The sequence below is a fragment of the Suncus etruscus genome, chromosome 17, assembly GCF_024139225.1.
Source record: "Suncus etruscus isolate mSunEtr1 chromosome 17, mSunEtr1.pri.cur, whole genome shotgun sequence".
NCBI lineage: Eukaryota > Metazoa > Chordata > Mammalia > Eulipotyphla > Soricidae > Suncus > Suncus etruscus.
The window spans coordinates 65,335,772-65,360,517 of NC_064864.1; the positions used below are offsets into that span (position 1 = coordinate 65,335,772).

General features: G+C 49.7%; 1 protein-coding gene and 1 non-coding gene across 2 annotated transcripts in view; one reads left to right on the plus strand and one right to left on the minus strand.

The window, feature by feature from the left end:
• The first annotated feature begins 1,871 nt into the window (after positions 1–1,871).
• GRK5 (G protein-coupled receptor kinase 5) overlaps positions 1,872–24,746 on the plus strand; it is a 133,582-nt gene continuing 110,707 nt past the window's right edge. Inside the window, exon 1 of the mRNA XM_049764467.1 lies at positions 1,872–2,052. Within this exon, the coding sequence (XP_049620424.1) occupies positions 2,001–2,052 (52 nt within the window). The 5' untranslated portion in view covers positions 1,872–2,000. The remainder of the gene's footprint in view (positions 2,053–24,746) is intronic.
• LOC125995154 (5S ribosomal RNA) lies at positions 10,859–10,977 on the minus strand. The gene has a single exon (XR_007490744.1). It is a non-coding gene; the product is annotated as a 5S ribosomal RNA (ribosomal RNA).

Here is a 24,746-nt window from a genome sequence, read left to right on the forward strand (position 1 = left end):
CTCTGTCTCTCTCTCTCTGTCTCTGTCTCTCTCTCTCTCTCTCTCTCTGAGACTCTCAATTCTACACTGTGTCTCTCTCTGTGTCTCTGTCTCTGTCTGTCTGTCTGTCTGTCTGTCTGTCTGTCTCTCTCTCTCTCTGAGACTCTCAATTCTACACTGGGCCTGGGGTACACTGAAGAGACAGCCCAGACCAAGCCTGGCGGTTGCTTTAAAGGAGTGAAAGAGCATCTTCTGCTCAGTCCCCAGCCTCCTCAGAGATAACTTTTTTTGTTTTTGTTTTTGGTTTTTGGGCCACACATGGCGGTGCTCAGGGGTTACTCCTGGCTGTCTGCTCAGAAATAGCTCCTGGCAGGCACGGGGGACCCTATGGGACACCGGGATTCGAACCAACCACCTTTGGTCCTGGATCGGCTGCTTGCAAGTCAAACGCCGCTGTGCTATCTCTCCGGGCGCATCCTCAGAGATAACTCTTAATGCCCAATGCCCCTTTACAGAGGTGCTAAGATCGCTCGCGCGGGAGCAGGGGGACCCCCCAACCCAAGTGGGCAGTAGGAAATGGAGGTGCTGAGTAGATTCCTTCAGGAAACAGGATGCAATCAGCAGCCCCCCGCCTGGAGAAACTATTCAGGGCTTTATTTTCTCCGATGCGCAGCAATTGTTCTCCCTTTTCTCGGCACCTCCCCACCACTTCCTGGCCGCCTTGGGGACAGAGGTTTCCTCCGAAGGCCCTGCGAAGGTCCCGAACCTCCTTCGGAACGGATATCCGCCGAGCCAACCGCGGGCGGCCAAGGCCCTATTGTTCCTAGGGACCCGAGCACCCCACCCCGCCCCACCCCATCCCCCCGAAAGCCCTGGAGATGGATGGAGGGCAGGGCTCTTTCCCCTTCTGGTAGCCAGGCGGGTGCAGATCTGGAATGGGGCTTTCTGGACGCGGCTGGGCTGCGAGTCGCCGGTGCCCGACTGCCAGGAGCATCCCCAACCAGCCAGCCAGCCGGCCAAAGCTTCCCACGCCTGCAGCGCCCGCCGGCCCGCGAGTCCCGGCGAGTTCGGGGCCGCGAGCAAGCGCCCGCCGGGTGGCGCTCGGGCTGCGTGGCAGGCGGCGCGGGGTGGCAGGACCCCTTGGGCGCCCAGGGAGGGAACAAAGTGCACCTTTGTCCGCCACCGCGGCGCCTTTCCGGGGGGCTGCAGCCCCCAACGGAGCCGGGAGGAAAAACCGTGGCAGCGCGTGCCCGGGGGCCGTGGCCTGCAGGTCCCTTATCCCAGCTCTGCCTAGGGCGGCCCGGGGGGCGAGTTGCAAGGAAGCCCGGGGCGGTGGGCGTGCTGCAAGTCTGAGATCTGGAACGGGAAGGGGGCACTGGGATCCAGCCGGCCGCTGCAACTAGCCCCCGGTGGGCCTTCAGGCCGCAGCCGCCTTCCCTCTGCGACCCTCCGATCTTGAGCTGGCGGGTCTGGGACTCCCGCACTCCCGCACGCCTGCACCGAGTCCCAACTAGGCTCTCCCCCCACCACCATCTCCACCTCCGCCCCCACCCCGGGGAACTACAAGTCCCGGCAGCCCCTGCGCGGCGAGCGCGGAGGCGGGGGCGTGGCCGGGCCTCGCGCCTGCGCGGTGCGGCCGCCCGAGCCCGCTGAGTACCACACCCCCGGGAGGGAGCGAGGGGAGGCAGAGAAGCATCCGAGGCTTGAAGCATCCGAGGGAGCGCGAGGGGAGGAGAATGGAGTGACCGAGAAACGCGGAGGGTGGGGGGTGGGGGGGAGACTGCCGCGGGAGGGGGGAGGGGGACAGAGGGAGGAAGACGCGGCGGCGGCGGCGGCGGCTCCGGCTCCTCTGGGCTCCGGGGGGAAGAAAACTCCGAGGGATCCGAGCGGAATAATGCGGCGGTAGAGGCTCCGCGGGCTGCTGGCTCCCGGCTCCGGCTCCGGCTGCAGCGGCGGCAGCAGCAGGGCAGCACCCGCAGGCGCTGACAGCCCCGCCGGCCGGCTTCCTCGCTGACCTGTCAATGGAGCTGGAAAACATCGTGGCCAACACGGTCTTGCTGAAAGCCAGGGAAGGTAAGAGGCGGGCGGCCGGGCGGAGGAGTGGCCGGGCCGGGGCTGCCGTGTGCGGGATGCCCGCGGGGAGCGAGCGGGCTGGGGGCGAGCGGAGACCCCCTTGCAAGCACCCCTGGCTGCTTTGCAGATGTGCCCCCTCCAGGCGTTCTTCCTTCTGCTCCGCCCTGGCGGGCGCCGGGAGCCGGACCTCTGGGCCCCGGGCCGGCCAAGTGAGTGTGTGTGTGAGTGTGTGTGTGCGGGGGGGACACGCCGAGCTTGCACGGTCTCGGACACTTGCACATCCAGCCCGAGACGTCTCGTCTGCTTTCCAGCTCAGACACCGGCTCTGGCGCTTCGTGCCATCTCGGCAGCTGTGGAAAGGTCAGTCGGAAAAAATGTTTTAAAAATGCAATTCCTCCGGGAAGAAAGAGATGAGTGAACATTGCAAAGGAAATGGCTTTATTTTTATTTTTTTTTCTTCCCCAGGCAGCCCGGGATTATTGTTCTGGGAGTGTGTGTGTGTGAGCTCTGGGCTTAGGAGAGTCTTGCGTGGGGCGGGATCCGCAGAAACCCTTGGGCTGCGCCAAGCCCCGAGTTGATAGAGGCTCTCTGGCTGGAAACCTTCGGTTTGGAACTGGTTCTTAGGGAAATCCCGTCAGTGAGCCCACGGAGCCTTTGAAAAACAAAAAAACCCCGCTCCTGGGTGGAGGAGAGAGAAGGTAACAGCTCGCCTGGAGAAAACCACGCAGCATTTCAGGAGCGGGTTTACTCTTTCCCCCTTTGAAAAGGGAGCAAGACAGAGAGAGAAAGAGGAGGCTGAAGGGTTGCATTTGGACTCTAGGAGTTGTCAGGCGTTGTTTTGGGGTGCAACTCATTAAGTTGGTAGGAAATAACCAAGTAGAGAGTTGAGGTATGTGAAGGATCTGAGCCAAAGCTTACCCATTTTTATGTTTAAGCATCAACTCTTCCCAAAGATTAAAAAAAAAAAAAAAAAGTAAGCCAGAAACAGGACAGATGCTGCTTGAAAAAACTATTGCTGTTGTTGTGCGCGGGTAAACACGCCTATTTGGGAACACCTGGAATTTATGGAAGGTCGCCTTTGCCAAGATTGGAGCTCTGGCTTGCAGCCCCGGAGGAAAGGGGAAGTGGTTTTCCCCTTTCGTGGGCGGAGGCTCTATCTGACACCCAAGGTAGGGGAAGGCGGTCGGGGCCGGGGCCACTTGGGGGGACAGCCCGCGGACGTGCCTCGTTTCCCTTCTGATCTCAGTTTTCCTTCGCTCGCCTGCTCGGCTGCAGGAAGGGCGACTTTCGGGGTCGGTCCTGACCCCCCTGGTGTGACCCTGCGGCGGGCGGGACAGGCCCGGGGTCCCCGCGTGGCCGGCCGCTCTGCTTTGCCGCAGCAGCTGCCGCCAGGTCCGGTCCCCACCCGCAGCCCAGTGGAACCTGCGGGGCGGGGGACACTTTCAGGAAAGGCGGGGTGAGCTCAGGTTCTAAGGCCGGAGTTTTGTTTTGTGTATTTTTTTTCCCCTTCCTGTTTTCTCAACCTGACTTTTGCACCAACTGGACCAAGATGGGAGGGAGCTGGTAGACGGGCTTTCGGGGACTCGGGGGCAGAGCGAGCGCCCGTCCGGGCGGGGAAAGAAGTGGAGAAAACGCACCCCCAGTCCCTACCCCGCTCCCTCCCGGGCCCAGCCCGGGCCCCCGCTTTGGCTGGAAACCTGAGCAGCCGCCACCTAGTGGCGGGACGGGGATGCACAGCGCAGGGGTCGGGCCTGGGCTAGGTCTCACCCTCCCTTCCTCCCTCCCTCCCTCTATTCTGAAATTATTTGTTGTGAAATCACTGGATTTGGTGGTGCTGGCGCCGTTGCAAGTCTCACTGGTTTCTCTTGCCCAGCATCTGTTGCTCTACCCGTTGGTTGGTTCGCCCGGGGCGTGCTTTTTCTTTCCTGCCCCATTCGTGGCTTCTTTGAAAATGTTTTGCTTAGAGAAGGCAAAATGTTTTCAACCCCTCCCTCCCAGTTCTTATGCACGGCTATGCACTGCCTAATTTTGTTGTTGTTGTTGTTGGTTTTTTTTTTTTTTTTTTGGGTCACTCCTGGCGGTGCTCAGGGGTTATTCCGTGTCTCTGCTCTGGAATTACTCCTGGCGGTGTTCAGGGGACCCATATGGGGTGATGGGTTCTAACTCGGGTAGACCAAGTGCAAGGCAAACAAACACCCTACCCTACCCAGTGGATTATCGCTTCTGCATAATATTTTTGTTAGATTAACAAGATTATTTTTTCCCCTTTTCTCAGAAGCTTTGGGGACAGTGATATTCTGGTACTCTGGAGATGGGTATGGCACGGCCCAATCACTGTGATTGAGGGTCTAAAAATGTGCCTTATGCATTATTTTTCTGTTAAAGGTTTTTAATTTCTTTCTCTCTCTCTTTTTTATTTATTTTTTTTTTATTTTGGGCCACACCTGATAGTGCTCAGGGGTTACTCCCCTGGTCAGTTTAGTAGACCATATGGGATGCCAAGGATCAAACCATGGTATAAGGCAAGTGCCCTACCCACTGTGCGATTGCTTTGGCCCGAGGTTTTTCATTTCTCTTTGAGACTTTGATTGGTTGTCTTCTCCAAGTGAGAAAATAACTTGGGACCATGCCTTTTTTTTTTGGTTTTTGGGTTAGAGCCGCCAGCGCTCAGGGGTTACTCCTGGCTCTACACTCAGAAATCGCTCCTGGCAGGCTCGAGGGACCATATGGGATGCCTGGATTCGAACCACTGTCCTTCTGCATGCAAGGCAAACACCCTACCTCCATGCTATCTCTCCAGCCCCGGGACCATGCCTTTGAGTGGAGAGGGTTTTGTCTGTAAGGAGACTCAAATTCAAGCTAGAAAAAGGAATCATTGTGTGGAAAGCTGATTTCTTTTTTTCTTTTCTTTTTTTCCATAGGGCCACATCTAGTGGTGCTCAGGGTTTACTCCTGGCTTTGTGCTGAAGGATCACTCCTGGAATGGGGCTCAGGGGATAATATGGGCTGAGAAATTTGCATTTCTTCTCTTTCATTTGTTCAGAGGAAACCCATGATTTTAAGTGTTTTCTTTTGTTGTTGTTGTTGTTGTTGTTTTCTCCACACCTGGTAGTGCTCACAGCCACTTCCAGTGCTGTGATTGGGGCCATTTCTGGTGATGTTCAGGGTGATTTAGGTAGAAAAAACAGGAATCCTATATCACCCGCTAGAGGACCATGCAATGCAGAGGATCAGATCTGGGCCTCAGGCATGTAAAACATGCACTCAGCCTGCTGAACTCTCCAACCCCAGAAATGCTTTCACTTTTCTTTTGGATCTTTATTATGAAAGATTTGAGCACATAAATTCAAATGTATGAATTTATTTTTGGTGGTGCTGGGAATGAAATCCAGGGGATTACTACTGAATTTATCTTTGGATCTATGTGGGAGCTTGTTTCTTGTTTGGGGCCCATACTCAGTAGTGCTCGGAGTTTATTCCTTGCTCTGCACTCAGTAGTCACTCCTGGTGGGTTCCGAAAACCTATGGATGCTGAGTATCGAACTTGGGTTGACTTGAGTGTAAGGCAAGTGCCCTCCTTGCTGGACTGTCCCTCCAGCTTCTGTATAAGGAGCCAGAGTGATGGCGCAGTGGTAGGCATTTGCCTTGCACATGGCTGACCTAGGAAGGCCTGCAGTTTCATCCCACGGTGTCCCATATGGTCCCCCATGCCAGGAGCGATTTCTGAGTGCTTAGCCAGAAGTAACCCCTGAGCATCACCGGATGTGGCCCACAAAACAAAAACAAAAAACAAACAAAAAAAAAGGAGAGAGAGAGAAGAGCATTTTTGTTTTTCTCTGCTTGGTGTTTAGATATTTCAAGTAATTTTGAAGGGGATAGGAATCAAGGACCAAACCCAGGGAATCCCCTACATGTGAAACATACCTTCTTACATTGAAATGTAACCCTCCCCCACAAAAAATTCCTTTTTCTTTTGTTTTGTTTTTGTACCACACCCTGCAGCGCTTAGGGGTTACTCCTGGCTCTGTGCTCAGAATTGCTCCTGGCAGGCTTGGGGACAGTATGGGGTACTGGGATAGAACCTGGGTAGGCCATGAGCAAGGTAAATGCCCTACCTGCTGTGCTCTCTCTCCAGCCTCCGAAAACCATTCTTCTAAATTAAGTTTGTCACATAATGATCTTCTTCAATCTAGAAATGAAAGTCATCTAGCTAACATCAAGTGTATATAGTACCTTAAAAACCTGAGTGGTTTAGACTGTGTAAAAATTCTTACTTGAAGCTTCTTGTGAATGGTTGCAGATGAGAAATATAATTGGCAAATGTGGAATTTAATTTAGTTCACTTAACGGACGACATTGTAAACAATTTAAAATGTGGCTTTCAAGTAAAAGTCACATTTGTCCCAAACAATTGAGAAACAGGCCTTGAGGAAAGGCAGACACCCTGGGCAAATGCTCCAAAGGAATTTGTAGTTGTCGGTGTTTCTGAGCGAATGAGGGGCCTATCTTTTGTTATTATTATGCATTCTTGGAGGCAGATGGCTGCTAAATTCATTGTGAAGTCAAACTCTTACCATAATAAACTATGTAATGGAAAACATGAATGTAGCAATAAAATAGAAAATATCCGTGGGTGTGAGTAAAAGTGATTCATAGTAATTAGAAAGCAGCAAAGCAAATTGCACTTTTGTGGCAGTTGTTTTGAAGTAAAAGATAGTGATCTGGGCTCAAAATTTCGAACCACCAAAATGCATTTTGGAGGCTGTTTATTTGTCCTGGTCTTGTGAAAAAACATCAACTTGATAACTCTTGGGAACATTAGATTTACTCTCCACTAAAATGTAGTTAAGCAAATAAAAAAGAGAGAGAGAGATTGACTTCATGTCGTTTATGGAAATGAGCTAAGTGATTAAGCATTTCAAGAAAAGCTCCAGACTAACTCTGTCTGTCTATTTACATTTCAGGATCTCAGAAATTGGCAGGCTTCTAGTATTGAAGTCAGAGCAGTGAGAAAGAGGCTTTGCAAAAGGCCTTTTCTATGTTACTTTTCTATGTTTTATTTTATTGCTGCCTCTTCTCTCGAGGGTTTTGTTTTCTGACTTTCTAGACTGTCTCCGCACATTTGAGTGACCTGTGGCGATAAGAATTTTGCTAGGGCCTCCCTTCCCTCCTTTTCTTTCCTCCCTGGCCAGAGCTGCCAGATCTGATCAATTAAGAGGTTCCAGGGGCCTTTGATCTCATTTCCTAAGCATACCAGAGGAACAGGCCGAAAAGTTAGAAAGCCAGAAAGACGGCCTTTACAGGAAAGCAGAATATGCAAGCACAGAAAAGCAGAATAGACAAGCAGCATTTGCTCCAGTAACTTGTAAGCTACCAGAGGCTGGCATGGGGAAGGGGAGGAGAGACAGTGGACTGCTGGGAAACCAAACAGGGTGATGGGGTGAGGTTCCACTGTAGGCCTGAAATACCAGGCTCCCTACCTTTCTGAGTACAGGGTCAACGCGATGAGGCCCTGTTAGGTTAACTGAGTTCCACCCTTTCAGGATACACTTGGTCAGAAGCACCTTTGGATGGAAGCATCCTTTGGATTGATGGTTTAGACCACTTGTTCTCCACCCCAGAATGTGGTCTGGCGCTTCCTAAGAAAGACTCTGGGGTCTCAGTTTTAGATTTTCCACAATGAGCTATCTGCTTCATTGGAGTGGAAGACTTTTTTTTTTCTTTTCTTTTTTTTGGTCACACCCGGTGACACTCAAGGGTTACTCCTGGCTTTTTGCTCAGAAATCATTCCTGGCAGGCACGGGGGACCATATGGGATGCTCGGATTCAAACCACTGTTGGTCCTGGGTTGGCCGCTTGCAAGGCAAACGCCCTACCACTGTGCTATCTCTCCGGCCCAGGAGTGGAAGGCTTGTGTGTGGAAGTTCCTGAACCTGTTTTATTTCCTTAATGGTGTGTGGATTAATTCCAGAGTTGGCCTTTCCTTCTAGACCCATGTCTTTCCAATGTTTTGGGATTGGGGTATGAAGCTTCCGCTACAGGGCCCAAATAAAGGTGGGGTCTTTTATTGTCATATATGAGCCTGACTTTAAGCTGGAAGCCCTTTCCTTGTCCTTGGTGGACTTCCAGCCTCTGCAGGATGAGTCTAGCTTCTATTTGCCCTATTCTATTCCCCTCCCCCTCCCCCAGCAACCTCCTGTGCTGAAACTCAGGCAATCTGATGGTGGTGGAACTGAAACTGCCTTTTGGTTTTCTCAAGGTTTTCTTTTTGGCACTGACACTCAGAGATAGAGAAATCAATAGTGGCACTTTCAGAGGCTTTGCTTTTTTGGGGGGGGAAGGTGTCTTTTTCTTTTTGCTGCACTTGGCTGTTCTCCTGGCTCTATGCTCAGAGATCACTCCTGCTGGGCCTGGAGGACCATGTGGGGTGTTGAGGATCCAACCTGGGTTAGCTGCATGCAAGACAAGCGCCCTCCCCACGTTACTATTGCTTTGGCACCCGGAAGGCTGGGCTTTCTTGCAGAAAGATTTCCAGTGATGATTTATATTCATCCAACAGCCAGTTTTAAACACCATCAGATAAGTGTCCACAAGACCCGAGTCTTGCAGTAGCTTTTGTTACCTCCTGTCAGAATCTCCACTCGACAAAGCTTGATTCTTCCTGTGGCCCAGAGAATCCTTGTTAGAACCATGTCCGGAGGAGCTGACGGTCTGGTAGTGACTTGCCCAATACTCCCCTCTGGGTGTGGTCCTCTGACTCGGGTAATGCCTGAGTGAGACTGAGGAAATGATTTACATGATGATGCCATCTGCCTTTACAGGAGCTGGTGAGTCCAGATTGGGGAATTGTTACAGCTCTTAAAAGCATCCTAGAACTTGAGGGGGTATTTAAATAGTGAATATTTGTTGCCAATATATTGGCAACAGAAACATTGGGAAACATGGTGGTTCTCAGGGCTTACTCTTGGCTCTGTGCTCAGGGATCACTCCTGGCTGTGCCTGGGGGACCATCGGGAGCAAACCAGGTTGGCCTCATGGAAGGCAAGTGTCTTAATCCCTATACTATTTCTCTGGCCTCAGAGCTAGATGTTTTGGAAATTTAAGGAAGTTTTTAGGAGGTAGGTGGCTAAAGAAAAAAAACACACACACACAAAAACAAGTCTTTTTGGCTGCTTCTCAGCACAGGGGGTTGCTAGTGGAGGGTCTAAGATGGAAGTTGGACTCCTCTGGGCAGTGGCTGGAAGTCCACCAAGGACAGGGATAGGGCTTCCAGCTTAAAGGCTACAAGGCGATATCATTGCAGTGGATAGAGGCATCAGAGGTGACACTTGAGGACAGTAGGATGAGTTCAACCAGTGGACATGCAGGGAAGGAAGTGGGTGAGTTTTCAGTCTTTCTCTGCACCCTGGCTCCCTCATTCTATTTGCACATGGTGGCAAAGGCCATTTTGCTTGGCCCCAAATAATTTTTGTTTTTGTTTTGGACTGTATGCGATTATGATCAGGATATATTCCTGACTCTGTGCTCAAGAATCATTCCTGTATACATAGAAAAGGTATTTGGTGATAATATCTATGATAATAGAGAGAGGGTCAGGAGGACCAATCCATATTAGGTAGTTTGTCACAAAAAGCCAGGGGAAAGTGTAGTTAGGACAGAGAAGGGAACACTGTGAAAATGAGAGTTGGAAGTGATCACTCTGGACAAGAACTGGGTGCTGAAAGGAGATAAAGTGATATGCATGGTACCACTTCAGTAACAATATTACAAACCATAGTGGGGAAGGAGAGAGAGGGGGGAGAGAGAGGGAGGGGAGAGAGAGAAAGAGAGAGAGAAACTGGACATTGATGGCAGGAAATGAAATTCACACTGGTGAAGTGTTGGGCACTATATGAAACTCAATCATAAACAACTTGGGAACTGTGTATCTCACAATGATTCAATTAAAGCATTTATAACATTTATATATATATATATATATATATATATATATATATATATATATATATATATATATATATATATATAAAAAGAAAGACTTAATCCTGGTGGGACTCTGAGTACCATATGGGGTACCAAGGATTGAACCTAGGTTGACCTTGTATAAGAAAAGCATCCTACCCACAGTGCTATGTCTCCAGTCATCTCTAAAGATATCTTAAAGCAATTGTATTACTAATAAGAACAAATCCAAGAGTTCATGTGTGGGTTATACCTTGCATGTGACTTACCCCAGTTTGATACCCAGCACCAGAAATTGTTCAGAGCCCTTGAATTCTTCCAGTTGTAACTCCCAAATTCCCCCTCTAAAAGAAAAAAATATTTAAGTATGGGTGGGGCCTGAGAGTATAGTAGGAGATAGTACAGGTGTCCTGGGCCTGAGAGATGTTCAGCAGGTGGATCATCTAGGTTTCATCTCTTCCACCACAGTCTCCCCTTGAACATCAACAGGAGTGACCCTCAAGCAGTACAGTTGTGTCCCAGAACCAGAATTGCCGAAGAAGTAGGGCAGAGAGAATATAGATAAGGCAGCTGCCTTTATAGCTTATGATACAAACTCAGAGCTTGGTTGATTCCCTGCACCATCAAGGTCACTTTTTTTTTTTTTTTTTTTGGTTTTTGGCCCACACCCAGCATTGCTCAGGGGTTACTCCTGGCTCTCTGCTCAGAAATAGCTCCTGGCAGGCATGGGGAACCATATGGGATGCCGGGATTCGAACCAATCACCTTAGGTCCTTGGTCGGCTGCTTGCAAGGTAAACGCGGCTGTGCTATCTCTCTGGCCCTACATGTGTGTTTTTTTTTTAAGCCTACAGCACCTGGTATTCCCAGGCGGTCTTCCATCCAAGTACTAACCAGGCCCGATCCTGCTTAGCTTCCAAGATCAGACAAGATCGGCTGCATTCAGGGTGGTATGGCCATAGACAAGGTCATGCTTTTATTTTAGGAGGGCCACACTGGTGACGAGTTCAGGTCTTACTCGTAGCTCTGTACCTAGGAATCACTCGGGGTACCATCTGGGATGCCAGGGATCGAATGTGGGTTGGCAGTGTGCAAGGCAAATGCCCACCACTCTACTACTGCTCTGGCACTCTGAAGTACCACCAGATGTGGCCCCCAAATCGCAAAATTAAAACCATGCCCCAAAATTAAACGAAAAGGTTCATTTATTCAAAACACAAGAAAACATTGGTAAGGGCTTTTGTTTCTAATGATGGGGACAGAGTGAAATAAGATCACAAAGATGTTAAACAACAAAAAATAAGCCCAGAGACTGCATGATAGCATAGTAGGGAGGGTGTTTGTCTTGCATGTGGCTGACCCAGGAATGATCTCCAGCATTCATATTGGTCCCCCGAGCCTGCCAGGAGTAATTTCTGAGCGCATGTCCAGGACTAACACCTCCCAACTACAGCTGGGTGTGGCCCAAAACCAAAAGAAAAAATTAAAATGCAACCCCTCCCCCCGGGGCAGGATTCTTGTAGCCACTTAAAAACAATTTCCGGTGCTTTTGAAAACATAACTGTCCTCCCTTGGAGCTGGCTGAAAGCAGCAGCTCAGCCCCGGGACAATGAGGTGCTTCTCTGCTGGACATGGGGATACTTGTGCCTGGCAGCTCCTAGATCCATCCTCACTCTCCACCGATGACTGCCCTGCCTCTGAACTGCACACAGTGTCCTTGTCATTCTCATAGACAGTGATGAAATTTGCTTCCAGGATATCTCCTGGGTCTGTAGGAAACAGAAGGAAGAGACAGTGAAAAGCAGAAACATTCCCTGTTCCTGGTTAGAAGGGGTGCCCCCAGTCCTCAACCTCACCCTGTGCTCTAGGAAAGTGATTAGAATAATCACTGGCTTTGCAGATGGGGGGAAAAGGAGAGGAAAGTAGGGAGTCAGGGGTCAGAGCTGCGATTCAGAGGTCACTTGAATCCTGGAGGGCTCTGAAGCAATCTGCCAAAGCCCTTTTTAAGATATTTCCCAAAGGGCTGGAATGAGAGTACAAAGGTAAGGAGTTTGCCTTCATGCAGCCATCCTGGGTTTGCTCCCAGGCAATCCATATGGTCTCCTGAGCAGTGCCAGGAGTAATTCCTGAGTGCTGAGCCAGGAGGAGCCCCTGAGCATTGCCATCATTGTGGCCTATTCCCCGAAAACAAACAAAAACTGACAAGAATTCTAGCACATTGACTATCTCTCAGGTCCAAAAAATAGGGTTTAAAAAAATCAACTCAAATGCATCTGTATACTTTTTGTTTGTTTGTTTGTTTGTGGGCCACACCCAGCAGTGCTCTAGCTTATTCCTGGTTATGTGCTCAGAGATCACACTTATTGGGGTTCAGGGGACCTATGTGATGTTGGGTATTAAGCCTAGGTCGGCCACATGCAAGGCAAATGCCCTCCCTCCGGTACTATATTTCCAGCTATATATATGTATTAATGCATATATATATGTATATATATTTTTTTGGGGGGGTTTCATACATGACACTGTTTAGGGACTATTCCAGACTCTTCTATTTTGGGGCCACACCCATTGATGCTCAGGGGTTACGTCCTAGGCTAGCACTTACAAGGCAGACAGACACCTTAACTCTAGCGCCACCGCTCTGGCCCCTATTCCATACTCTTCTCAGGGTTCACTCCTGACAGCACTTGGGGAACCAGGAAATCTGAACTGAGTCATGGTAAGAAAACTTCATGCTTATCTCCTGTTCTCTCCCTCCAGCTTTGGCTTTCTGTATTTAAGAAAAACAGGGGTGGGCCAGAGAGAACAGCCAGTCAGGCTCTTGCTTTGCATGTGGCTGACCCTGATTTCAACCTTAGCACCACACATCACCACACCCTGAGCATCAACAAGAGCACAGAGTTAGGAGGAAGCGAAGCCCTGAGTAATGTCAAAAAAAAATTTTTTTTTTGGGTCACACCCGGCAGTGCTCAGATTTACTCCTGGCTCTATGCTCAGAAATTGCTCCTGGGGAGTTGGAGAGATAGCATGGAGATAAGGCATTTGTCTTGCATGCAGAAGGTTAGTGGTTCAGATGCCGGCATCCCATGTGGTCCCCCGAGCCTGCCAGGAGCGATTTCTGAGCTTAGAGCTAGGAGTAACCCTCCCCCCCCCAAAAAAAACCCCAAAAAACCAAACAGAAATCGCTCCTGGCAGGCTCATTTGGGGGACCATATAGGATGCCGGGATTCGAACCTTCTGCATGCTAGGCATGCTAGGCAAATGCCCTATCTCCATGCTATCTCTCCGGACCCCCAAAACCTTTTTTAAAAAAGAGAAATCTAGGGCTGGAGCTATTGTACACCATTAGGACGTTTGTCTTGCAGGCAGCTGACCCGGGATGGCCTGGGATCGATCTCCAACATCCCATAATGGTCCGCCGAGCTTGCCAGGAGTGATTTCTGAGTGCAGAGCCAGGATTAACCCCTGAACACCCCGGGTGTGGCCTAAAAACCAAGGAAAAAAAAGAAAAAGAGGAAGCTGGAGCATTGCAGCAGAAGACTAGAATGACTGCCTTGGGGTTTAGGAAGGTTCCCATCCCTCCCAAGAGAAAGTTGAGCTTCTTCCTCCTCAGAAGGGCTCTAAGGAAGAACCCAGACCCCTTTATTTTTTTTTATTTTTTTATTTATTTTTTTTTTAGTTTTGGGCCAAACCAGGCAGTGCTCAGGGGTTACTCCCGGCTATCTGCTCAGAAATAGCTCCTGGCAGGCACGGGGGACCATATGGGATGCCAGGATTTGAACCAACCACCTTAGGTCCTGGGTCAACTGCTTGCAAGGCAAACACCGCTGTGCTATCTCTCTGGCCCCCCTTTATGTTTTCAGTGGTGAAAATTTGCATTTTGTGTGGAAGTTTGTGTTTTGAAGCCACATCAACTGGTGGATACCTCTCTCTGTGTGTGTAAATTGGTATTAATTGATCACCATTCCTAGAACCTGCTTTTATTTTTGGATTTTGAGTCACAGCCGGCAGTGGTCAGGAGTTACTCCTGACTCTGCTCAGAAATTGCTCCTGGCGGGCTCGGGGAACCATATGGGATGCTGGATTTGAACCACTGTCTGTCCTGGATTGACTGAGTGCAAGGCAAATGCCCTACCATTGTGCTATCTCTCTGGCCCCAAGATTTTTTTGTTCGATTATTTGTTGTTGGCTTTTGGGCCAAATCTGGCAGTGCTCAGGGGTTACTTTTGTCTCTGTGCTCAGAAATTGCTCCTGGCAGGCTCGGGGACCATATGGGATGCTGGGGATCTAATTCGGGTCCATCCTTGGTCTGCCGCATGCAAGGCAAATGCCCTACCACTGTGCTATCACTCTGGCCCCATAGAATCTGATCTTTTTTTTTTCCTCCCCACCTAGAATCTGATCTTAATTGGGGTCGCAACAGTAAAACTTGGCTGTGCTGGTGCCCCTGTGCCTGGCCTGAAGGGGACAACAGGGCTGCTTTTGTGCTTCCACAGAGAAGGTGACACCTCTCAGGGAGGGGACAGATTGAAAGGACAGAGAGCGCCCCACTGAATCCTGGGCTTGCATGTCCGATTGAAGGGCTTGAGAAACATCATCCAAAAGTAGAATTCCGTCTTGGCAGGGTTACGGCACCACTTATGAAACAGAAACAAGCTGGAGAAGGGGCCCCAGAAGGTTCTGGAAAAGCAGCTTTCTGGGCCTGAGCTGTGTTCTATCTTTTCCTAGTTTCAGCAGGAGCACGCTGGGATATGAGGTCCCCCCACTACACCCCCAGAGGGAATTCCACGCCCAAAGGGACCAAGGCTTGGAGAGAGGGGGCACGGATTGGGCCGGGCCTGGTGAGACAGTACAGGGGTTAAGCAGTGCCCAGTTTGTTTCCACCCCTGGCCCTGCACAGAGCTGAGAGGAACCCCCAGCACCACTGACTCTGGGCTTCACCCCCGCCTCATCAAAGAGGGATCGGGCTGTGGGCTCCTGTGGTTGTTGTGGTGCCACTTAAGTTGTTCTGTGGTGCTGGGGACTGAGCCAGGATGAACCGCTTCCCTGGCAGGGCCAGGGACCTGGGCAGCAAGCTGGGAGCTACAGCTGCTGGGTCAGATCCGGGAGGGGCCTGTGGGCTGGGTGGGGGTTGTGGGGGGTGGGATAGAGGCTGTGTGGGCCAGATGTTCCAGAAACATCTGACTAATCTGGTGTCTTCATGACTTGGGGCTGAGGAGAGGTGCTCAGAGAAAGTTAGATTCTCTGCAGCAGCCTTGTGAAGTCAGGAGAGGAGACGGTGGACTAAGACTTGGATGGGATTCGGTGTGGGGACTGGCACGCATGGGAAAATGTTTTCTGAATATTCCTCTCAGCTGTGAAAAATGCCTTCCGGGGCCGGAGAGATATGGTCCCCCGTGCTTGCCAGGAGCAATTTCTGAGCATGGAGCCAGGAATAACTCCTGAGCAGCACTGCCGGGTGTGACCCAAAAACAAAAACAAAAACAAAAACAAAAAAAAAAAAGAAAAAAAAGAAAAATGCCTTTTGCCCCCACTGACCCCCAGCTCCCAATTAGAAATGGCATTTTGGACTTATTTTGGAAGAGAGAAATGTTTGCATCAAGGGAGCTTCAGGACACACAGCCTGGTTTTGGAAGCACTCTGGATGGTCGGAGAGTTGCTGACAATGCCCAGACCTTTGCTGGCAGGACAGAAAACCTTCCTGCACATTCCCATTCCTGCCTAGGAGGACCCCAACAGTGAGACTTGCTGACCTGGGAGTGATGGATGATCTGGCCTTCGACAGAAGGAGCCATTCCAGAAAAATGGTCTTTCTGCTCCTGGGCAGAGAAACTGGATCCAATTAGGGCAGGGAAATGTATGGGGACCCAGAGGAAACCTTCGCAAACACTCAGTTCCCCCTAAGCCCCTAGGAAGAGGAAGAGGCCGCCATGATGGGGCAGTTGCCAAGTCCTGTGATATATAATAATCACCACACACTCATTCTGCAAACCACTAAGCATGGCTTGGGCAGGAATGCCCCCGAAGCCTTCCCATCCCTGGTATCCAATTAGAGGGATTTCTAAAATGAAAGCTTAATTCGCCCTCACGTATAGCACACTATAAATTAAAGCAGGAAAAAACTCATTTCCTCGATGACCAGTGGGGAAGCTAGGTGAGGAGGCCGAGACTTCTGTTGCTGCTTATATTCTGGTAACTGCTCTTTATCTCAGGGCCTGCTATGTATCCTAATTTGTGTTGCTTCTGCTTCTGCTCCTGCTGCTGCTGTTGGCATTTAATTATTTTTCTTTTCTTTTTTTTTTTTTGGAGTGGGGTTAGCTTTCAGGAATGATGGTGAGGGGTTGTAGATTTGAAAGGTTTAATTCAGAGTCAAGTTCTTGAGCAAGGGCCAAAGAGATAGTGCAGTGGAGCAGATTAAGACACTTGCCTTGGATGCAATTGACTCGGGTTCGATCTCCAGCATCCCATATGGTTTCTGGGCACTGGCAGGAATGATAACTGAGTCCAGAGTCAGGAGTAACCCCCAACATCTCTAAGTGTGGTCCCAAAACTAAAGGAGAAACAAAATGTTCTTGGGCAAGTGTTTAGGAGCATACTGGAGTGGGCAGTCAATCATTTCATTCTCGGGGTGGGCTTTTGTGTCTGAAAATCTGTCTTCAAAGTGAGTGCTGGGTACCAGGGAGGTGCTTGAGGGGCTGAGCAGTGCTTTGCTTGCTCAGGAGAACTGGCTCAGGTCCCAGCTCTGTGAGGTCCCTCAACAAAGTCCTAGGGGTTTGGGTAGTACCTAAGTACAGCCCCTTCCCTTGTCTGGAATCCGGCAGGGCTCAGGGCACAAGGTACAAGGGTACAAGGAACAGAGTCCAGGGCGCAGGATGCTATTTGTGTTCATGGCCTTATTCTGGCAGAGCATTAGTAGGCCTAGACCTGGCTCTATAGGCCTGAGAGATAGGTCAGGGGTACTGTGGCCATCCCAGTGGTGCTCAGGGACCACTCGGACAGGCAATATCCAGTGATGCTCAGGAGGCTGTATAGTGCCAAGTATTATTTGTTGGTTTGTTTTTTTGGTCACATCCAGTAGTGTTAAGGGGTTACTCCTGGCTCTACACTCAGAAATCACTCCTAATGGGCTCAGGGGACCTTATGAGTTGCTGGGGATTCAACCCCAGATCCACTGCTTTTATTTATTTATTTATTTATTTATTTATTTATTTATTTATTTATTTATTTATTTATTTTTTGGGTCACACTTGGTAGCACTCAGGGGTTACTCCTGGCTCTATGCTCAGAAAATGCTCCTGGCAGGCACGGGGGACCATATGGGATGCTGGGATTTGAACCATCGTCCCTCTGCATGCGAGGCAAACACCTTACCTCCATGCTATTTCTCTGGCCCCCAGATCCATTGCTTTTATGGCAGGTACCTTACCTTTTGTACTTTTGCTTCACCACCCCACCCCCCACCCCCGCCGGGGATTATTTTGGGGTCCTGTTCTCTTAAGGCCCAGAAAAAAAATTGAGCTCACTTTCTAGCGCAGTGATTGTTCTGAAGCCAGGCCATGTAATCCTGGAATGAACGGAACCTGCTTGCTTGCTTTTTCCTTTTTGCCACACCTCATGGTGCTCAGGGGAGCTGTGCAGTGTCAACTGACTGAACCCAGGAGGCTGCACACAAGGCAGGTGCCTTCACTCCTGGACTATTTCTTCAGCTGCCAAAGCACCTTGTGTTTGTTGTTGTTTCTGGTTCACTCTCTGCTGGAGGGTCATTCCTGGTAGGCAGTCAGACCCCCGACCTCCTGCAGGCAAAGTATCCATAGCACATTTTCCTCACAAGAAAGCAAAGCGAGTCCCCTGAGGCCATGTGAGGGGACCTTTTTTGGAGCCTCAGGGACTGTTCTCAGTCACTTCCCCGATAGTCAAAACTCCATTAGGGAAATAGGCTGTAGTCAAAGATCTGGTCTGGCCTGGGTTTTGCATGTGTGAATCCGGCCGGAACCCAGGGCCCACCTGTGTCCTGTGAGGAAGACCTGGTGGCACTATCGCCATCCACCTGTGATACAGAGAGCTGCATCAACTCCCCCCCCCCCCTCCAGTCACACAGTGGGACATGCAGCTGCTGTTCAGAGGCTGGGTGAAACGGTGCGTTGGGACTGCCTGGGAACTGTTGAGATCAGGGCTCAGGGCGTGGGCTGGATACTGGGCATTGTACAAGACATTGCTTGGAGAAGGGGACCCCCCAACCCTGAATCTCTTAGGGCAGTGGTCGGCAACCTTTTTTTTCAACTGAGCCAAATCTCGCCAAAACCACGATTGAAATTTATTTTGAGAGCCACATAGGGCGCGCACTGACAGAGGCTAGGAGCAGAGTCCTCGCTCCTGGAGTGGCCGCCCAGCACACAGAAGAGCCAAATTAAAAGTGTAAAGAGCCACATGTGGCTCGCGAGTCGCAGGTTGTCGACCACTGTCTTACGTGATGGTGGGGACCTTGCTGGTTCCATGAAGTTTCCTCTCTAGCCCCCTTTCTTTTAGCTGCTCATTTCAGGTTACTTTAACTAAACGTTTGCTTGTGATTTGTCTACAGAAGTTTTCTTTTTTTTCCCTTTTTGGGGGAGGGTCACACCTGGGGACGCTTAGGGATTACTCCTGGCTCTTTGCTCAGAAATCGTTCCTGGCAGGCTCGGGGGACCATATGGGATGCCGGGGTTCAAACTGGAATCTATCCTGTGTTGGCCATGTGCAAGGCAAATGTCTTACTGCTGTACTATCGCTCTGGCTACTTCTAGAGAAGCTTTCTATGATGCCACCTCGGGAATCAGCGGCCCAGAGAAACCCAACTACAATCATGCTTGTAATTATGGTGCTTAAATAAAGATTTTGGGGCCCGGAGAGATAGCTCAGAGGCGTTTGCTTTACAAGCAGCCGATCAAGGACCAAAGGTGGTTGGTTCGAATCCTGGTGTCCCATATGGTCCTCCGTGCCTGCCAGGAGCTATTTCTGAGCAGATAGCCAGGAGTAACCTCTGAGCAACGCCAGGTGTGGCCCCAAAACCAAAAAAAGTAAAAATAAAAAAAATAAATAAAGATTTTATATATAAAAATATAAATAAAAGTGACAGATACTGATAAAAAAAAAAAGAAGCCCAGAGAAAAATAGCATCAAACCAGTGCCTGGTACTGTTCACTTCACTGCAGAGATGAACTGGGTGCAGGGCATGGGGTGCATGGCACAGGATATAGACCACCAGGTACAGGGTTCAGGGCATAGGGTGCAGGAAACAGGGTGCAGGGCATAGGGTGTGGGGCACAGGGCATGTGGCACAGGACATAGGGTGCAGGGCACTGGGTGGGACCTTCCTTTTCTGCTGAGCTTCGAGGATCGAGGTCCTCCCATGACCCAGTGGATATGTACATCAGCTCTTCCCCGGGCTCCACAGGGACCAGTGGTTATTTGTGTGTCCTTGCATCTGTCGTCTAGGCATTAATCAGTGAATCTGTGTGTCCACGCATCATTGTGTCTGTGTATCTGCACATTCATGTGACCATGTATTTGTGTGTTTGTGCATACTGTATATCTATGTGCCTGCATACATGTGTTTGTGTGTTCATGTTTGTGTCTGTGCATCTAGTCTGTGAGCTCAGCACATGACCCGAGGGGATCCCAGGCTGCCTCTTGAAACCTTAGATTTGCCTCCTGGCGGCGCAAACTGAACTGGCTGTACTGGCTATACTGACCATCCAGCAGAGTCTTGCAACGCAGGTGCCTTAGGATCCCAGAAATGTCCCCTCTCCTGGAGGCCAAAGTCTAACCTGCTGCCTGAGCTCTCTGACCTCAGGTGGTATCTGTGATCACAATGCGAATTGGGGGGGGCACACCATTCAAACTCACCAGGTATAAGATTCTAGAGATTAGGGGGTACGTGCAACTTTTCTGGGGGACAATTCATATCACAAGCCCCATACCTGATACACTGAATCAGAGGCACCTGCAAATCTGGCTTATAAAAACTATGAAGGGGACCCAAACCAAAATTAAACCAAAAAAATCCCCCAAAAAACTACAACCAAAACTTCCCAGGGGGCCAGATAGTACTAGGATAAGGCACTAACTTGCATGAGAGGGACCCTCATCATCCAGAGGATCCCTCTGAGCCCTGAGTGACTCCTGATCCTTCCCGAATTCCTACTTGGACTCTTGGAAACTGTACCAGGTTGAATCAGCAGGTGCCTGCGTAGCTGTGGTTCATACAGCTTGGGGGTGGGGGGAAGGTTTTGTCCTCATGGACCCTCAGCCAGGGATGTGGCCAACTGAGGAAGCGCATGCATGCCTGTGTGCAGAAGAGGCCTCAGAGAAACAACTTCCTTACCCATAAAACAAGGCTTTCTGTAGATGTGCACCAGCTCCTTGGGGCTCCCCACTGCTGATGGTGGATTCCAGCCTGCAGGTCAGGCCCCAGGAATTGTGCTAATCCTTTAGGTCTGGTTCAGCTCTCAGGATGCTTCCAGAATAAACTCATGCCTACCCCACTTGGCAGTGGGGGCTCTTCTAATATTAGCAGCCATTGGTGATGCCTACTGGGAAAGGGACGTCAGTGGTCTGGCCTCCAAACGTCGTCCCCCCCCCCCCCCCAGCTGCTGCTTTTTCTTGTGCAGCACATTCAAGTTGCAGAACAAACTTGGTCCAGGGTCACAGCCTGTCAGCCGACAGTCATGCTGCTGGAACAGACACGGGGCTGACACGGGTGTGGCTGCTTATAACCCATTTGGGGAGCTTAGGGCCAAGCTGCTCTTTCTGTTTGTTTGATTTTTTGGGGCCACACTCAGCAGTGCTGAGGGGTTAATCCTGGCTCTGCACTCGAGGAATTATTTCTGATGGGGCTTGGGGAACGATAAGGGATGCCAGAGATTGACCCTGGGTTGGCCATATGCAAGGCGAGTGCTTTTCTCACTGTGCTGCTCTCTCTGGCCATTTAGCCATCCTCACTGAACTGCACAAATGCTCAGGTAAGCCTCGGAGCTCAGGGGCCTCCTTCCCCTCTTTTTTAAGTCTTGAATTCAGTGGTGACTCCCCTTGCCCCAGACTCACTCTATGGTGGGGATTCCCTAACAAGATGTACTGTGGATTTGAAGAACAAAGATGAAACAGGAAAATGAAAGTCATTCCAAAAGGAGAATTACAGGGGCCAGAGAGATAGTATAGCAGGGAAGGTGCCTGTCTTGTACGCAGCCCACCCAGGTCAATCCTCTGCATCCTATTTGGTCCCCCAATTCCTGTCAGGCATGATTCCTGCACTCAGAGCCAGGAGTGAGCCCTGAGGACAACTGGGTGTGGCCCCAAAATAAATAAATAAATAAAGCACTAGAGCCAAGAGGGCTTACATGTATGACAGAAATGGGTGGGTTGGGGTGGGGGAGCACCAGAACCTAAAACACCCCTGGGGAACCAGCCAGTGTCTGCCATCTAAGAAAGGCGAATGTCTGGTTCTAGTATTTTTATTAGTGTGTTAAAGAAAGGAAAATTAAATTCAAAAGTCAAAAATAAACAATTTAATTGTTCTGCATGGCATTATCTTAATAGACAGTCTTCCTGAAAAGGTTAAAAATATGCAGTGCTCTGTCTGGTGAAAGAAAACAATACCTAAATATTGTTGAGAAAAACGATGAACTTTCATGGCGGCACAAGAGAGATGGAAAGATGATCCTGAGGGCTGGAAGTCACTCCACACAGGGTGGGAGATGGTCTCCTGCTGACCCTGCACCCCTCGGACTGGTTTATGATTCAGGCCTGTGGGCTGGCACACATCTTCAATCGCTTGCAGCTTTTTGGACTGTTTTCTCTTTGCAGGTGTCACATTTCATAGGGAACCTGGAGCTTTCACTGCCCCAGAGGTGGGAGACAGTGCAATGGGGATTCCGTTTTTCCTGTGTTAATGCAGCTGGAAGAAAGGGCTGGAAGTGGGGCCAGAGTGATAGCACAGCAGAGAGGGCATTTGCCTTGCACAGGGCCCACCCAGGTTTGATCCCCGACATCCCATATGGTCCCCGAGCATCACCAGGAGTGATTCCTAAGTGCAGAGACAGGAGTAACTGAGCATCACTAAATGTGGCCTTCACATCTAAATAATAAATGGGGATCTGAGTTCTGATTTATATCTGTCCACAAGGCTTGATTTTGCCTTCCTGTGTCTTTTTTTATTTGACCAAGGGGAGAGTTTTGGCCACACCCGATGGTGCTCAGGAGCCAATCCTGGCTCTATACTCTGATTCACTGCCAGAAGTGCTCAGGAGGACTATATGTGGTGCTAGGGACTAAACCAGGGTTGGCCTTGTGAAAGGCAAGTGCTTTTGCTTAACCCCCATCCTAGCTCTCCAGCCCTCCCATGTATCAGTCATCACCCCGAGATGATGCTCTCGTTGTCCTCGGGATGCAATTAAGATTGTGAATGAGCAGCAAAATCCAGCTGCAGACCCTTGTGTGTGTCAGATTGGCATCACAGTGAAGTCAGCCTTTCAAGTCAGTTTACTTAGAATATGCTGTGCAGCTGCTAAGATGCTGCTTTGCAGCAGACAGCTGTGTTCAACCAACCCCCAGCACCCCAGATGGTCTCCCCAAATCCCTATCAAAGTGGTCTGATGGAAGAGCCAGGGGTGAACCCTGAGATCACTGGGTGTAACCTAAACCTAAAAGAAGAAAAGAAAGAGAAAAGGATAAAGAAAAGAAGAAGGATGGGGCCGGTGAGGTGGTGCTAGAGGTATGGTGTCTGCCTTGCAAGCGCTAGCCAAGGAAGGACCGAGGTTCGATCCCCTGGCATCCCATATGGTCCCCCCAAGCCAGGGGCAATTTCTGAGTGCTTAGCCAGGAGTAACCCCTGAGCATCAAACGGGTGTGGCTCCCCCCCCCAAAAAAAAAAAAAGAAAAAAAGGAAGGAATAGAAAGAAACTATGAGGAATATGCTATTGAGGGAGCTTGGTAATTTTGATTCCAACCTTATACTCATTAAAAGTAAATGATAAGTTGAGGGGGCCGGAGAGATAGCACAGCGGTGTTTGCCTTGCAAGCAGCCGATCCAGGACCTAAGGTGGTTGGTTTGAATCCCGGTGTCCCATATGATCCCCCATGCCTGCCAGGAGCTATTTCTGAGCAGATACCCAGGAGTAACCTCTGAGCGCTGCTGGGTGTGGCCCAAAAACAAACAACAAAAATAAAAAGTAAATGATAAGTTTAACGTACTGAAGGTTTTGATTTAAAAAAACATAATGAGAAAGGGCCAGAGAGATGGCATGGAGGTAATGTATTTGCCTTGCATGCAGAAGGTCGGTGGTTTGAATCCCAGCATCCTATATGGTTCCCAGAGCCTGCCAGGAGTGATTTCTGAACATAGACCAGGAGTAACCCCTGAGCGATACTGGGTGTGACCCAAAGACCAAAAAAAAAAAAAAAAAAAAAAAAAAAAAACAAACACCAAAACCAAAACAAACATAACGAGGATGGCTGGAGAGACAGCATGGAGGTAGGGCATTTGCCTTGCATGCAGAAGGATGGTGATTCGAATTCCTGTATCCCATTTGGTCCCCCGAGCCTGTAAGGAGCGATTTCTGAGTGTAGAGCCAGGAGTAACCCCTGAGTAACCCCAAAAAAACAAAACAAAAAAACTAACTGTGATAAGGGACTGGAGCGGTGGTGCTAGAGGTAAGGCCTCTGCCTTGCAAGCATTAGCCTACAATGGACCGTGGTTACATCCCCCAGTGTCCCATATGGTCCCCCCAAGCCAGGAATGATTTCTGAGCGCATAGCCAGGAGTAACCTCTGAATGTCAATGGGTGTGGCTCAAAAAAATAAATAAAATTTTTTTATTAATGGTACATATTAGAACATGTACCTAATGGTACATAATTAGAATGTATTCCAAGTAAACATTTTTTTTTTTTGTGGTTTTTGGGTCACACCCGGCAGTGCTCAGGGGTTATTCCTGGCTCCAGGCTCAGAAATTGCTCCTGGCAGGCACAGGGGACCCTATGGGACGCCGGGATTCGAACCGATGACCTTCTGCATGAAAGGCAAATGCCATACCTCCATGCTATCTCTCCGGCCCCCTAAGTAAACATTTTATTAATGGTATTTATTTTTATTGATGGGGGCCAGAAAGATAGCACAGCGGTAGGGCATTTGCCTTGCATGCAGCCGATCCAGGGAGGACCCGGGTTTGAATCCCGGCATCCCATATGGTCCCCTGTGCCTGCCAGGAGAGATTTCTGAGTGCAGAGCCAGGAGTAACCCCTGACCACCTTCGGGTGTGACCTCAAAAAACAAAACAAAGCAAAACAAAAAATTGTAATGGGACTTTTTCTTGCAGATATATAAGTGAATAATTTTTTGCCCTTTTTTTTTTTTTTTGGTTTTGGGGTTACACTTGGGAAAGCTCAGGGGTTACTCCTGGCTCTGCGCTCAGAAATTGCTTCTGGCAGGCTGGGGGGGACCATATGGGATACCGGGATTCGAATCACCGTCCTTCTGCATGCAAGGCAAATGCCCTACCTCCACGCTATCTCTCTGGCCTCTTGCTTTCTTTTTTTTTTTCTTTTTTTATAATTTTATTTATTTTAATTTTTCTTTTGTTTTTTTTTTGGGCCAGCCACATCCAGCGGCGGCACTCAGGGCTAACTCCTGGCTCTGTGCTCAGATATCGCTCCTGGAGGAGCCGGGGTCCCTTATGGTATCCCTTATGGTCCCGGTGTCCCT